Source organism: Varroa jacobsoni, unplaced genomic scaffold (assembly GCF_002532875.2).
Source record: "Varroa jacobsoni isolate VJ856 unplaced genomic scaffold, vjacob_1.0 scaffold_10, whole genome shotgun sequence".
NCBI classification, from domain to species: Eukaryota; Metazoa; Arthropoda; class Arachnida; order Mesostigmata; family Varroidae; genus Varroa; species Varroa jacobsoni.
This window is the reverse complement of record NW_019212912.1, coordinates 39964-52786: the sequence shown is the minus strand read 5'-3', so window position 1 is coordinate 52786 and position 12823 is coordinate 39964. Positions and strand designations below refer to the sequence as shown.

General features: G+C 40.1%; 2 protein-coding genes and 1 long non-coding RNA gene across 9 annotated transcripts in view; 1 reads left to right on the top strand and 2 right to left on the bottom strand.

Annotated features, from left to right (window-relative positions):
* Positions 1 to 5570, bottom strand: part of PpD3 (protein phosphatase D3) — an 8842-nt gene extending 3272 nt beyond the window's left edge. The window contains exons 1-6 of one of the 6 annotated variants that reach the window (XM_022841494.2): positions 4545 to 5043; positions 3976 to 4187; positions 3545 to 3747; positions 2013 to 2254; positions 1243 to 1411; positions 57 to 662 (exon numbers count right to left, since the gene is read on the bottom strand). In XM_022841494.2, the coding sequence (XP_022697229.1) occupies positions 57 to 662; positions 1243 to 1411; positions 2013 to 2254; positions 3545 to 3611 (1084 nt within the window). In that variant the 5' untranslated portion in view covers positions 3612 to 3747; positions 3976 to 4187; positions 4545 to 5043. The other 5 variants (XM_022841407.2, XM_022841563.2, XM_022841803.1 and 2 more) reach the window with 5 other exon arrangements.
* Positions 5571 to 5642: 72 nt separating this feature from the next.
* On the top strand, positions 5643 to 9399 carry LOC111265474 (uncharacterized). Its single transcript, XR_002683482.2, has 3 exons — positions 5643 to 5868; positions 8497 to 8651; positions 8823 to 9399. It is a non-coding gene; the product is annotated as an uncharacterized LOC111265474 (long non-coding RNA).
* LOC111265316 (uncharacterized) overlaps positions 6884 to 12823 on the bottom strand; it is a 26404-nt gene continuing 20464 nt past the window's right edge. For both annotated transcript variants that reach the window (XM_022841978.2, XM_022841927.2), the window contains 5 exons: positions 11380 to 11473; positions 11024 to 11203; positions 10653 to 10753; positions 8838 to 8969; positions 6884 to 8589 (listed from right to left, as the gene is read on the bottom strand). In XM_022841978.2, the coding sequence (XP_022697713.2) occupies positions 8467 to 8589; positions 8838 to 8969; positions 10653 to 10753; positions 11024 to 11203; positions 11380 to 11473 (630 nt within the window). In that variant the 3' untranslated portion in view covers positions 6884 to 8466. The remainder of the gene's footprint in view (positions 8590 to 8837; positions 8970 to 10652; positions 10754 to 11023; positions 11204 to 11379; positions 11474 to 12823) is intronic.

The following is a 12823-nucleotide window of genomic DNA, read 5'->3' as shown; positions in this document are numbered from 1 at the left end:
TATAAGCTAAGTTATCAGTTTACCTTTTTCAATTTAGCTATTTTTATAGTACCAACCCGTTTCTGGAGGTTCACGGAACCTATCTGTTTCGCGAATGTCTTTCAGTGTGACGCCGTTGCTCTGGAAGAGACCGCCATGGGTAACGAACACTTTGTTGTTGATCACATGAGCTAGCGGGATACAGCAAAACACTTCGGTGAACAGCTGCGCCATATGGTCCGTGTATTTCGAACGTACTTCACCCTCAAATCCATACATTTGATTCATCGTATGGCTCTCGTGGTTCCCTCGTGACATATAGAAATGACTTGGATAAAGCAACTTATAGCCAAACAGTGTCAGGATGCACTCGACTGAGAACGAGCCACGATCGACGAAATCGCCGTTGAACAGGTACGGATTGGTCTCAGAGGGTGGACCATTTAACTTGAAAATATTCAGCAGATCATAGAACTGACCATGGATATCGCCGCAGATGGTGAATTTGCTGCCAGCAGGAACTTCAATGTCAACTAATGTCGGCTGTTGTTCAAAGTATTTTTTTATCAGAAGGAGCATTTTGTACGCATACTTTCGATGCAACTTCTTTTGCTTTTCAAGAGTGTCAACTAAGGCGTCCATAAACTCCACTGTGACTTGTCCATCATCTCCGAGGTGTGGACCTACAAGTAAATGGCATAAATTATGTAACAGACGCATGAAAAAACAACAGCATCAATAGCAAAGAAATCCATCTTATATTAACGTGTTGAAATAAATAGAAAAAAAGCTAGCTTTCCTAATTAACGACGATCGAACTAAAATCGGCGCAGTCGCGAATGTATAGTACATGTACTATCGCTGCAAAACTAACTTAAGTGTCCTCAGCGCTGCTTGCACCTGAAATCATGCTAGCATAACAATTAATAATTCGGTTGTTCGATAGATATATTGGTTATCTATCGCATAACTTGATTCCATAGATGTTGTAAAATAGGCACAGCTCCACGCGGACACTTCATGGAAGGACTCAGAACAAACGAACATCAAGGTCGTCCAAGGTACATGACTCGACATCGTTTCACTATTTAAATGAAACGGTGCGGATATCCGGAGAAAACTGAGGAATCGTGATGTGGGTTGTATTAGTTCTGCATTTAAATAAATGGTGCAGTATCCGAAGAAACTGAATGATCGTGATATGGATTCACACTAAAACTCGTCTAGGGAGTATGCTGATGCAGAATCGCTAACGACCCTTACCGTCATAATCATCATCAACGGTCATTGTATTGAGATCGAAGCTGTCTGCAACACTCCTTCTGACCTCTTCTACCCGGATGGCATTTTCGAATGCCAACCGTTGCACGATCTTACGGCATTCGTTGCAGCGTTTCTTTGCATCCAAATCCGACGGACACGCCCCGCACACCTGAAGTGAGACTATCGCCAATATAATAACGATTTCTTCAGCGTTTATTAACAGTCAATCAACTACTAATTTATTTCTATTGATATAATGCTTAGGTAATACATGCGAATGCCAGTCGCTATGTGGGTTACAAATGTATCCCATTCTTTATATGAATATTGATAGATATTAATGAGATCTGTCGGCTAGGTAGCTCGAATAGCTAAACCTCTGCTTGAGAAAGCCGGCCGTCGTTAGTTCAAGCTCCGTCAATGCCATATATGATACGACAAATGTGACTAAATGAAGAAACAACATATGTATCGATATAATAAAACACACGACAAGAGACGACTCTTTTGATCACGGTTGTATACGCAGACCGCGTAGACAATAACGAATATTACGGAGATATGGTATATGTAACTCTAAAGTCTGGACGCAACTTAAACTGTGAGAAGTGAGAATAATTTTAGGAGATTTAATTTGACGCCAAATAACTACAGTTAGCATAGCATATCTTTGATAAACCAAACAGCAAGGTGAGTAACGAAGGTCACTCGACCGGGTATTAGTAATAGCACGAAGAGTCAATGAACGTAGAAGACGAAATATCACTCACAGCTTCGAGGTCTTTTAAAGCCAATTTAAATTTGCCTAATGACATATACGCTAACGCCCTTCGATAATAGCCCTTAACGTAATTCGAATCTATTTGAATGGCTCTATTCGCGTCCTCGAGGGCATAACCGAAGTTTTCTAGCCGAAGGTGAGCGAAGCTCCGATTGCCGAATAGAACCGCTTTAGTAGGATCCAGTTCAATCGCTTGATTGTATAACTCGATTGCGCTCGCAAACTCTTGTTCTGTAACAGAGCACGACGAAAAAACATGAGTGAATCGTTCAATATTATCGATATATTTACAGTTTTGCCATGTACTTCGCCGTGGATGTGTGTGTGTATAATAATAATTCATCATTAACTTAATAAATCATTTTTTGAAGAACTCATTAAGCATACTTAAGAGTTTCGGTACAAGATCCGCATACTCTAATGACACTCATTGGCAACAATTTCTGTAGCTGTGATTCGCGTTCATGATGATGAGGACACGACTTTGGGGAAAGCACGCATATAACAAGCGTTTGTTACGATCTATCAGGATCGCTTCTTACCTTACTACAGACAATCGAAAAACAGAGCAGAAAAGAAACGCATGCTTCAATAATAATTATAAGCTTTCTATATTCATATAAAGTGCGATGGTATCAGAAAACAGTGAAACAATATATGAAAAAAGGTACAAAACGGTCTTCATTTTTCTAAACTATAATCGATATTTCACTTCTTTATTGCTTGGTTATATAATGCTATATTGGTGCACTGGAAAATCAGTTGTACATATTTCATAGGCTGTCATATCCGCAGTTCGGGAAGTAGTTATTTCTCAAGAATCATGTATCGCAATGTTATTGCTGGCGGCTAAACACGATATCGGCAGTCAGTGTTTTCCGCGAACTTCAAACAAGTAAATACGGCAACGGCGATTTCATTTCAGCGCAGCGCAACAGTTCGATGGAACTGTTAGCGACGGCCTCACCACACAGGGCTTTGAGGCCTAAATCACCTGAATGATCACCTAAACTTGACAACATTTATTATCTCATAGTCATGTTATTAAAAAAATGTAAGCAATTCGCTACAAGTTACTGAGGTTTGTAATTACTGTTTTTTTTTTCACGATGGAAGGTCGCATATAACACGAATCATTCTAGTGAATGCATTGAGCTATATTGCAGCTGTTTTCGATGGACTCGTACTTTATAAGACATTTCCGATGAGAGAAAACACCATTGATGACCTAAACGAGAAAACAACGAGTGCTGGGCTAGGAAACGTGTCAAATGTTGAGCAGGCTCTTCAGCTTAGTCGAGACGATTTGACCTCTTCTATAGTACTAATATGAATCGATCGATAAATGTAAATATATTAAAGTAGCACTGCTATGCAAATAAAGATTATAAAGTGAGTGAAACACCAAAGACAACTACTGTACTGCAGTTGCAAACGCCTCTTGCGTAGTGTTTCCGCATATGACGAAAAATAGCACAATGGTGTAATGAGTCATTTAATCTAACCACTGATTTGACTTACTTTTGAAATGTTCATTTGCTTCCTCCTTAAGACGCAATGCTCTCTGCTCTTTCTCGGCTTCATCCATCTTTTATCCCGCACAGTTCTGTTGTTATCTGCGTTACCGGGATGAACCTGTCGAGCTTACGATAACGCCACACTGAGATCGCGAACTTCTGACAGATTATACGTGCGGGCAGCAGGCGGATTTCGATAGATGTGTACTACTTGTGACAAGGAAAATAAAGAATGGCGCATAATAATGGCAAAAGTAAAAAAAAAAATAGGTAATCCTGTGAGCAAGCCAAATGAGTTCTACCTAAACAACACGGGTAATAATAGCCGCAGGGCCACATTCACCAGGAATACCACGCAAGGTTCATCAGAAATCACTATAACACCAGCAAAAAGGACTATGCAGGGTATTCTGGCTATACTGATGTCGGACTTACTGAGAAAGAAAAATTTCACAAACAACAAATTGTAAGAATCACTTCACGTCGCCTAGCTCGTAGAATCAACTGTGCGCTCGAGCCACATGTGCTGAGGGATGTCTTTATCTACTTCTTAGCATTTATGTACCGCGACACCAACAACTTCAACGATCTCGACACGTTTATCGTTTCTTGCAGCAGCGAACCCTTAACGCGATCTCACGGTCACCCTAATAAGAAGTTGATTAGAATTTTACTTTAAAAATACCTTTGCACCGCTTGCAGCTGCTAGCCCGGCTCGATCTTCCTTATCTCCCTACCTTTAAATTGTCCCTAAAATCCGCCACCCCCCACTATGACTAAGCTACACAACACAACAAATGTACGAACAAGTGCGAGATGTTGCGGTAATTGGATAAGCTGGCGCGTGCGTTTTCGTAGCAACGGCTATAGCAGGAACATTGACAATCGTCTGTTCTTTTTTGATCGGCGCCAGACAGCTAGAGGCGGCTGCAGCGCCAATCGAGCCACTTACTTAAACCGGGACGTACACAAACGGTCACTGAGAGGTACGCAGAAAAACTTACGTCCCGTCGGTCGGACAACTGTCGCAGCTGTCGTTGACCCTATAATTCCTACGAATTCACATAAGCTGTTGCTAGCATGTATCTGTAGCTGATGCTATTCTTGGTATTGCTTGCTTTTCACAGTTGAATGGTTCCCGTTTTTCTCCCTATATTGCCTTCTTCTGTAACCTAGTTTTCCGGAGGTTCCCTCGAGTTGCAAAGTCGTTCGCCGTATTCAGCGAGTAGGCTCACGAGAACAGTGGGGATTTCACGCGCCCCTTAAAAACCTCAGCCACTCTCTAGCGGTGTGAAACAGCGGCTTTTGCGATGGTCGGTTAAGGATCCGCAATAGTAATAGTTGTAGCAGCAGCAGCAGTAGAAGTAGATATTCTAGAAGTAGGCAGCTCGACGAAATCGAGACTGATACACATAAGTACACGCACACACAGGGGCACTGGACAGCATAAAGAGATAGACGAACCGGACAGTGGGCCAGTTAACAATACTAGAAATACTGATCGGTCACTCACTCAGACAGCCATTCAGCCAAAGGCGTACAGATAAACGAACAAATTAGTCAGTGACTGCGACGGCAAGCGGCTTAACGAACTCAAAACACAACGCGGTCAATCAACAACTGCACGACCAACTGGATCATGGAGTGTTAAACAAGCCGCTCTCTCCACGGCTAAGATCACATGGGAGAGGCTGGGTTGTTGTTGAGAGTGCCTTTGCAACCGGCGGCTTCTGCTGCTGGGGCTGTAGCTGTTCCTAAGAAACTGGCTGCTACGGGTTGCTGCTGCCGCTGCTGCCGCGCCCTGTCCTGTGTTCCATTCGATTTTGTAGCGGTAGCAGCGGTAATTCGAAGCGAGCTGCATTAGCAGTCGTACGACACCTCGACCAGCGATATCTCCAGCAGGAAGATAGCAGATGTCAGCATTATAGAACACGACGATGAGAGCAACTGATACGGCGTCTGCTAACTAGACAACAACAGCAGCAACAATAACAACAACAACAACGAGAGCCAATCGAGAGGGAAACACGATGTGAGGACACGATGCGCGCCGCGTGAGATGACTTAGCCAGCTGGCGCCACCCGCTCTGGTTAAATGCAGTGTAAGTAGACAGCGAAAGTTTCGTCTGCTGCTTGGTTAAGCTCGGGCATTCTGCTAGAAATTGTGCTTCGCGGCAAATCCGGTCGAGTGATTCAGCACTATAAAATGTCGATTTTTAGTAAAACTGCGATAGAACAGCTAAATTTGCTATATGGTGATTAAATGTTAAAAATAAGGGAGAGTACTCAAACCCGTCATATACTACATTAGCTGTGTCGGTGAAGCAAGTACGTATGATATAGCAATTAAGGACCCGCTGCCGGGATGTCGAGAATGTTTGACATTTGTATGATGCTTTAATTTCGTGAATATAGCTTTTGTCGCGTAAACACAAATGTACATTCTGAATAAGTTATTCAATATGCTTTCTACCATGAGTAGTGCGATATCTTCCTTTTTTTCCGATAATTTGGGAAGTGTACTTAGAGTGAAATTAGAAATACGTATATAGATGTCCCAGGTAAGGAGCCGAGTAAATAGAACAAAAAAGTAAGGCTTTTTCAGAATCGCAGGCTTTTTCCTAATATTTAGCTTATATAAGATGGTCAGCCCCCTTTCTTTCGAAGCACAACGGCTATAAAATGCGGAATCATGTTATATATTTTATTAAAGTGGAAAGATTTGTTTGGAGTTCGACATTACTCTTCTTCTGGCATCCTCAAACAGACACGGAGCGTAACAAATTCACTAGCCGCAAGAAACGATTAGCCGAACTGTTTCGAAAATAGTAGGTGAACGTATTATGCAAGCTCTATGAATGATTGCATGCTGTTTATTTGCATAGAATGGTCATACTGTAGTTGATTTGGGCCTCTTTCATTGTCCAAAAAGGTTTAAACCTTTTGCTAAGGATAAACTGTAGTCGTACTTTCAAAATACTTGTTGCTTCATTGCCATTTTTTATTAGGGATTTCTCAGCCAGTAACCGTATGACTAACAGAACAATAAGATTATCGTAACAATTTTTTTGTTAACTTTAGCTAACATCCGTTAGCTCACAAATTCCAGTATTTTATTAAACAGCATATAGCATTTTTGGACAAATGCCTTGATGATTTTCAACGCAGATATGAACAAACCTATACAAATCGTAAAATGTAAGTAAAATGCAATTCACTAGAGCTAGATTCTTGTTGAACAATTGGTTTCAAAGATTTCCTCTTAACTCTGCTAAAGCTTGTCGACTTTAGTTTCTCCTATGTATTTTTTTCGAAAATTTCCTATTGAATTAAAGACAAACTCTTCGCGATCAGTTAATATCACTGTGATCATTTATTTATTACTATTACACCGTGAATTGGTGTATTAATATTACCCACTATGCTAATAACCTTAGCTATTCTTTTCCCTTAGATACGAATGTTCGCGCATCAACTAACGAATTTCTCTCAGGAACGGGAACTTCTTAAATGTGTTCACGCACGTTTATAATATAGATGATACCGGTAATTTCGCCCCCCACTTATAATATGCTTTTATGAAAACGGAACAGGGTAGCGTAACTAACGCGATTCGCTAACCGAGTGATCATGAATTTCTATCTGCCGTTGTCGTTTACCTTGAGACGAAAATGTATCTTATGAGAGCTGATTTGGTACTTTCATAGTTATATGGGTTATACGTGTTTCTACAAGTACGGGTCTATTAATTATATTGCAGAATTATCTTAATCTTTAACATTTATCAAATGTACCTGATAAGTATGGCGCGAAATTTTTTTGTTGTTTTATACCATCTTAGGGTTATATAACTTCATATGATTCACCCATAACGGATCAATATGATCTGTTTGAAAATATCTAGGACAGATAACAATAAGCCAAGTTAATAACTAGCGGTTTGTGAAGTTGTCCTGAGTATTTTTAGTGTGTCAAGTTTTCTTTGCAGATACGACTATAGAATACTAATTGGTTCATGTCGTGTAAAAATGAACAATTTGATTCTTATGATAATAAACGTAATATCAAATGGTATCAAGTGGTGAATGTAAGTTCACAAAAACAGATCATGCGCGAAAAAATAGTTACTGAAAAATTGGATGAACCTTTTACTATAACAAACTAGTAGAAGTTCCTGAAATTTAAGTCTACTTTTATTCGCATGCAACCGTCAGAGAAAGCTTACATTGTCTCCCTTGAGAGTCAAGCGGCCTTATAAAACTATGCCAAAGTGTAACTTAAAGCTTAAATTATATTGACTGAAAACAAGTTCATCAGGTGCACAAAAACTTCCTGTGGACAATGTTCAAGCAGAAATATCGAAGATACCATGCATTTTTGTAGGCTTCTGGTTTACTTCAATGGCAGATGGCGGCATCTAAACTATATGTTCGGTGGCTACTAGGACGTAACTTAAATGGTTAGCTTAGCTAGACGGTACAGCTGTGATCAAGATTTTTTTATAATTGAATGAAACACGTTTTGTGACTGATGAAAATAATTCATTGGTTAGTTATTATCTTATGTAGTGTATGGGAGTGGTGCCTTTTATAGTAATTAGACGAAACTGTTTAATTAATAACAACAAAAAATTAGATACTGCTAGTTAATTTTCTTCGTAGGTACCGTGATCAGTGCAGGAAACTTGTGAGTCGGTACTTTTTCCCGGCATTATCAGTAGTTTCCATTAGGTACCATAGAAACAAAAGCCGTGATATCTCCTTAGCTAATAGCTGACCATTTGTTTGTACGTTAATCCTTTTTATCGCTACATTTATATAGAGCAACTCGAGAGTATTTGACCTTATGCAACGATGGTGAACAACTAGCCATCGGGATGCATTAATTATGCTTGTAGTACAGTGACATATGAAAGGAGGCTTCCGTTCAATAATAGTTATGTATATTCCGTTCAAGGATGGCCGAGCCTTGAGCCTTCCTGTATCGCCGACGTCGAAGGCCGTAATCTCGCGACAACAGAGGAGCAACAACGTGTGAGCAAGAAGTTCTCTGAAATCGATGCATAATTATCAATCTGAGCTGTTAAAACAATTGCTCGATGATAATCTACTGTTAGTATAGCGGGACACGCAATAAGCAAACCTATAACAATAATAACATATGCCTCACAAACAAAAGCATTGACGATTCCTATGTTATTTATGCCAGCGAAAAATATATGGTTGCATAAACTGGAGCGATTTATATATGCACAATATACGTGACGTTTTAATGTACGTTAGATCACAGATGTGTACCTTAGAAGCTGCCGCGTGAAGAACTCCATATCCTCTGGAGGACGTTACGATGGGCGGATGATGGACCGCTTCAATCGCTGGGTGAGTCGTAACGATCGGTGGAGGGGCGGCGACACGCGGCGCCCCTGCGACCTGAAATCGCATGTTTAAGATATATATATATATATAACTTCGATGGAAAATTAAGTGGAACTTAAATTTGCTCATAGTTGACGGTGTCATTAACTATGCGAACCTTTTTTTGGAAAATAGGGATAACACAAAAGGAAGTCACAGTTTTAAGCTCAAACTCTATCACATACAAAGATCGGGCAGGCAAATCGAGAAGCAACGAAACGCGATGTTTATGTTCGCAGTGTTCAGTTTATGTTAATTCTTCATTCTCTGGATGAATCAGATTAGTGGGCCTAATGGCCGTTGAGAATCGAGACCGGTTTCATTGAAAGTCAATTTACTTTGAAATTATCGCTAGAGGTAAAACCGCCTCTTAAAAATAATGGCTAAGAAAACACTTGTAACGAAGTTATTAATTGACGAATAAATTGATACGTTTAAACCTCCATGTTACTGTAATGCATACCTTGGAAAATAAGGATAAAATAAAAATAAATTCTCAAGTAGTTTGATGGATGGTAGGACAACCGCATGCCCTAATTGCTTGTGATCGTGACAAACAGTACTTACCTGCAATAACAACCTACTAGGTATTAATTATAAACACCTAGTTCCGAAAAGGTGCGTGCTTCACTTCACTTCACTTTTAACCTGTTCGAGCGCACCCAGCTCATAAAAACAAGGTTACGGGGTCTTTTCACTGCATGTATACACAATAATCAATATACGAAAGCCTATCTATTTCTGGTGACAGGATATTCTGCACCCCATTAACCAAAGACTACGCGTCTGTCACTTGTATCATTTGCCACAGTCTTCCATCGTCATATGGGATACAATGATGTACGATTCGGGACCGCCTTCGAGCGTTTCGTGTAATACATGTCGTACAAGCTCTGATACCCTGCTGAAGTAAATGGGCCGACAAAGCGGAGTTCCTCTTGGCCTTGTCTTTCTTACGCCTACTTAACAGACGTCGTATATTTAATGCTGTGCTAAGCTAGCTGGTAAAATGTACGTATCACAGAAGATTGACAGCTTTTACAGTAAAAATAACGACTGCAAAAAACAGACACGAAAATCGGATGTGCATCACGTGCACACACGTATACACAACGGATAGCATGTGTCAGATCACGATCGACCAGAGCTGACTTGGTGGGGGTACAAACACCAGTCGGGACGCGTACATCGGAAGGAAACACAGGGTGAGTCATGTGTGTGTGTTCGTAATCAAAATTCACTCTTTATGCGTGGCCGTAAAAGCGTTATACCTATCCCCTAACTGTGTCCCTAATACACTTAAACTCACGAAAGAGATCTAGATTTGAAGATACGCTTCGTTTGAGAGAGAAAATCAATTTTCTGAAACAACGCCTTATGGCTGCACTGGACATAAAAACGCCGCGCATTTGTCTAATCTATTATGGGTGTTGGGTGTAATCAATGCACATTATGAAGGTCTTAGATCGTTAGAAACCCACAGCCGATAATTCGAAAATAGCGATTGTTAAAGCGAAGCGTTGATCGAAATATATAGGCATTGTTAAAATGTCTGCAGCACATATATAAACAATCATTTTTTTACACACATCAACTTTTCCATACAAATTTCTCCGTAACTGGCAATTTTCGGCCGAAACGTAGCTCTAAAAGGACGATCCCGTTGATAAGTGGAGATTATGAATGTATTTACGTTACCTTTGGAAGTTCGATGGGTGTCTTTACCACGGCCGACTGTATGTGAAGTGGTTCATATGCCGCGAGAACAGGAGCGGCACTTTCCGTCGCGATCAGCGGAGCTAAAATATTTAGATAATATCAGCAGAGTAGTTTGCCTAATTATATTGTAGCACAGGGCACGACCTAAGAGATATTTAACAAAGCATCATTCACCGCGATGGCTACAACGCGAAAATCTGAATATCCGAGTTTTAAATTTAAGCCACTTCACGTGTGCCTTAGTCCAGTAGGCAAGCACGTACGTGCAACACGTTGCTTAACGGCAGTACCAAACGTTGAAGTCAAAACATGTATGTCGAATATTATTGTATGTTAACAGCTGCTTTTACCATAGTCAATTTCATGTTGGGTTAGTGGTCGTCTTCGGCGACTGCTAGCGGTCAGCGAAGCAGGGGCAAATCTATGCGAATGAGCGGAGCCTTCGTCCGAGTATGGTGAGGCGATTACCGCTGTCCCCGTGGCGGAACCGGCCGTTCCTGGCTCGTTGGTCCGCACAACGACGCGGAAACCTGCGGAAATAGGCACAATATGATACACTTAGAAACGACACACGTCCTTAATGTGCAAACTTTGCCTTTTCGCAAATCTGCTGATCGAAGCCGCTTTATTAAATAAACTTCTGAAATTATCGTTATTATTATGTAATCGAAAAATTGAGCAAATCCAATCTGTTTAACAAACAAACCGTGTTTGTCCGCAATATATTCCACGTATCTTTTACGTCCATCCGCCTCAGTAATCGTATAACCCCCTCGTTTATTGCCAAAAGCATCTCCAATCTAAAAGAGAAACAAAATTGTGGGAATTTTCAGTCGGGAGAAGTTATTCTAGACGTACACTGCCTGAAGTACAATCAGCTTATTACATTAACATCTATATAACAAAGACTAGTACGTCTCTTTTTTCTTTTTGTTAGAAGTATTAAATACATTTTGAAAAATTTCGTCCAGTTTGCAACTCTCAGAATTTGTCAGGATATCATCACAAACATAATATTGTGTGACATTAACTATCTATGTGTGACCTGAAAATATGCCGAATGATTCTGTAATTGTTTACCGCTCTATTAACTAATGCTGCAAGTGTAGTTATAGCTAAGACATCCAAATCCTAAAGGATCTCATTTAGGATATAACCCCTACATTATAAACACTTCTGCAGAAATTGGTCTTCCTTGGAAGTGTTACTATCGGCAAATGTTGAGGATCTGTTTCCCATATTATCGGTCTGTTTTTCTAAGGACCGATATGTATTAAATAATTCTGCTAAATTGTCAATCGAGTTATTTAAACTATAATGTACTCCTTCCACATGCGTGAATCTGAAAAAAGCAACAAACTTCACGAGTCCCCCAACTGTTCCAGTGGCATAGACTAGCATCCGAAATAATTCGGGGTCGATACCGCTGTCGTAACGACTGATTGCATCTGTGGTGGCTGTGAGGACCAGGATTCTGTGACGATTTCGATTCAATTTAATATGAAGCTGTGAATCATATCTGTGGTACGCCGGACCTTGATTGCAATATGAATGACAAGTGGTGGATTGAGGTTTATGTAAAGCGAACTGGCATCATCACGAATGCTGTCAAGCTTCAGCAAGCTGATAGCCAGATGCTTTTAAAAATTTAATAAAAGAAGAGATTAATAAATTTCAGCTGTTCTTTCGCTGAATTTAGCCATCCAAATGTGTCTATCATGGCAGAGATAGCAAAAATCACAGATTGAATCTGGCTTAAGAAAAATTAAATGTGATATTCACACATATAATGCGGATTCGCATACGGATCCAAGGGTGCAAATAAGACATTATGTCATCGGATTATTCTATACAGAACAAGTGATTTATATGGATTATGGCTAGCTAGCCAGATGTTTATATTTTGCGCCCCACGACGGTTTCTTTGGCCCTAACGAAGTACGCGTTAGGATATCCGAACTATAAACTATGGAACTATAAAAATGGAATATTGGATTAATAGTAACAGCTTCGCAAGATTTATAATGTGCATCAGATAAACCAGCTATTTAACAATGTCACTTCGTTTAAAAATTTACATGCTTATATATATATATATATATATATATAGCACAAAATGTAAGCATCTGGCTAGCTAGCTATATATTAAC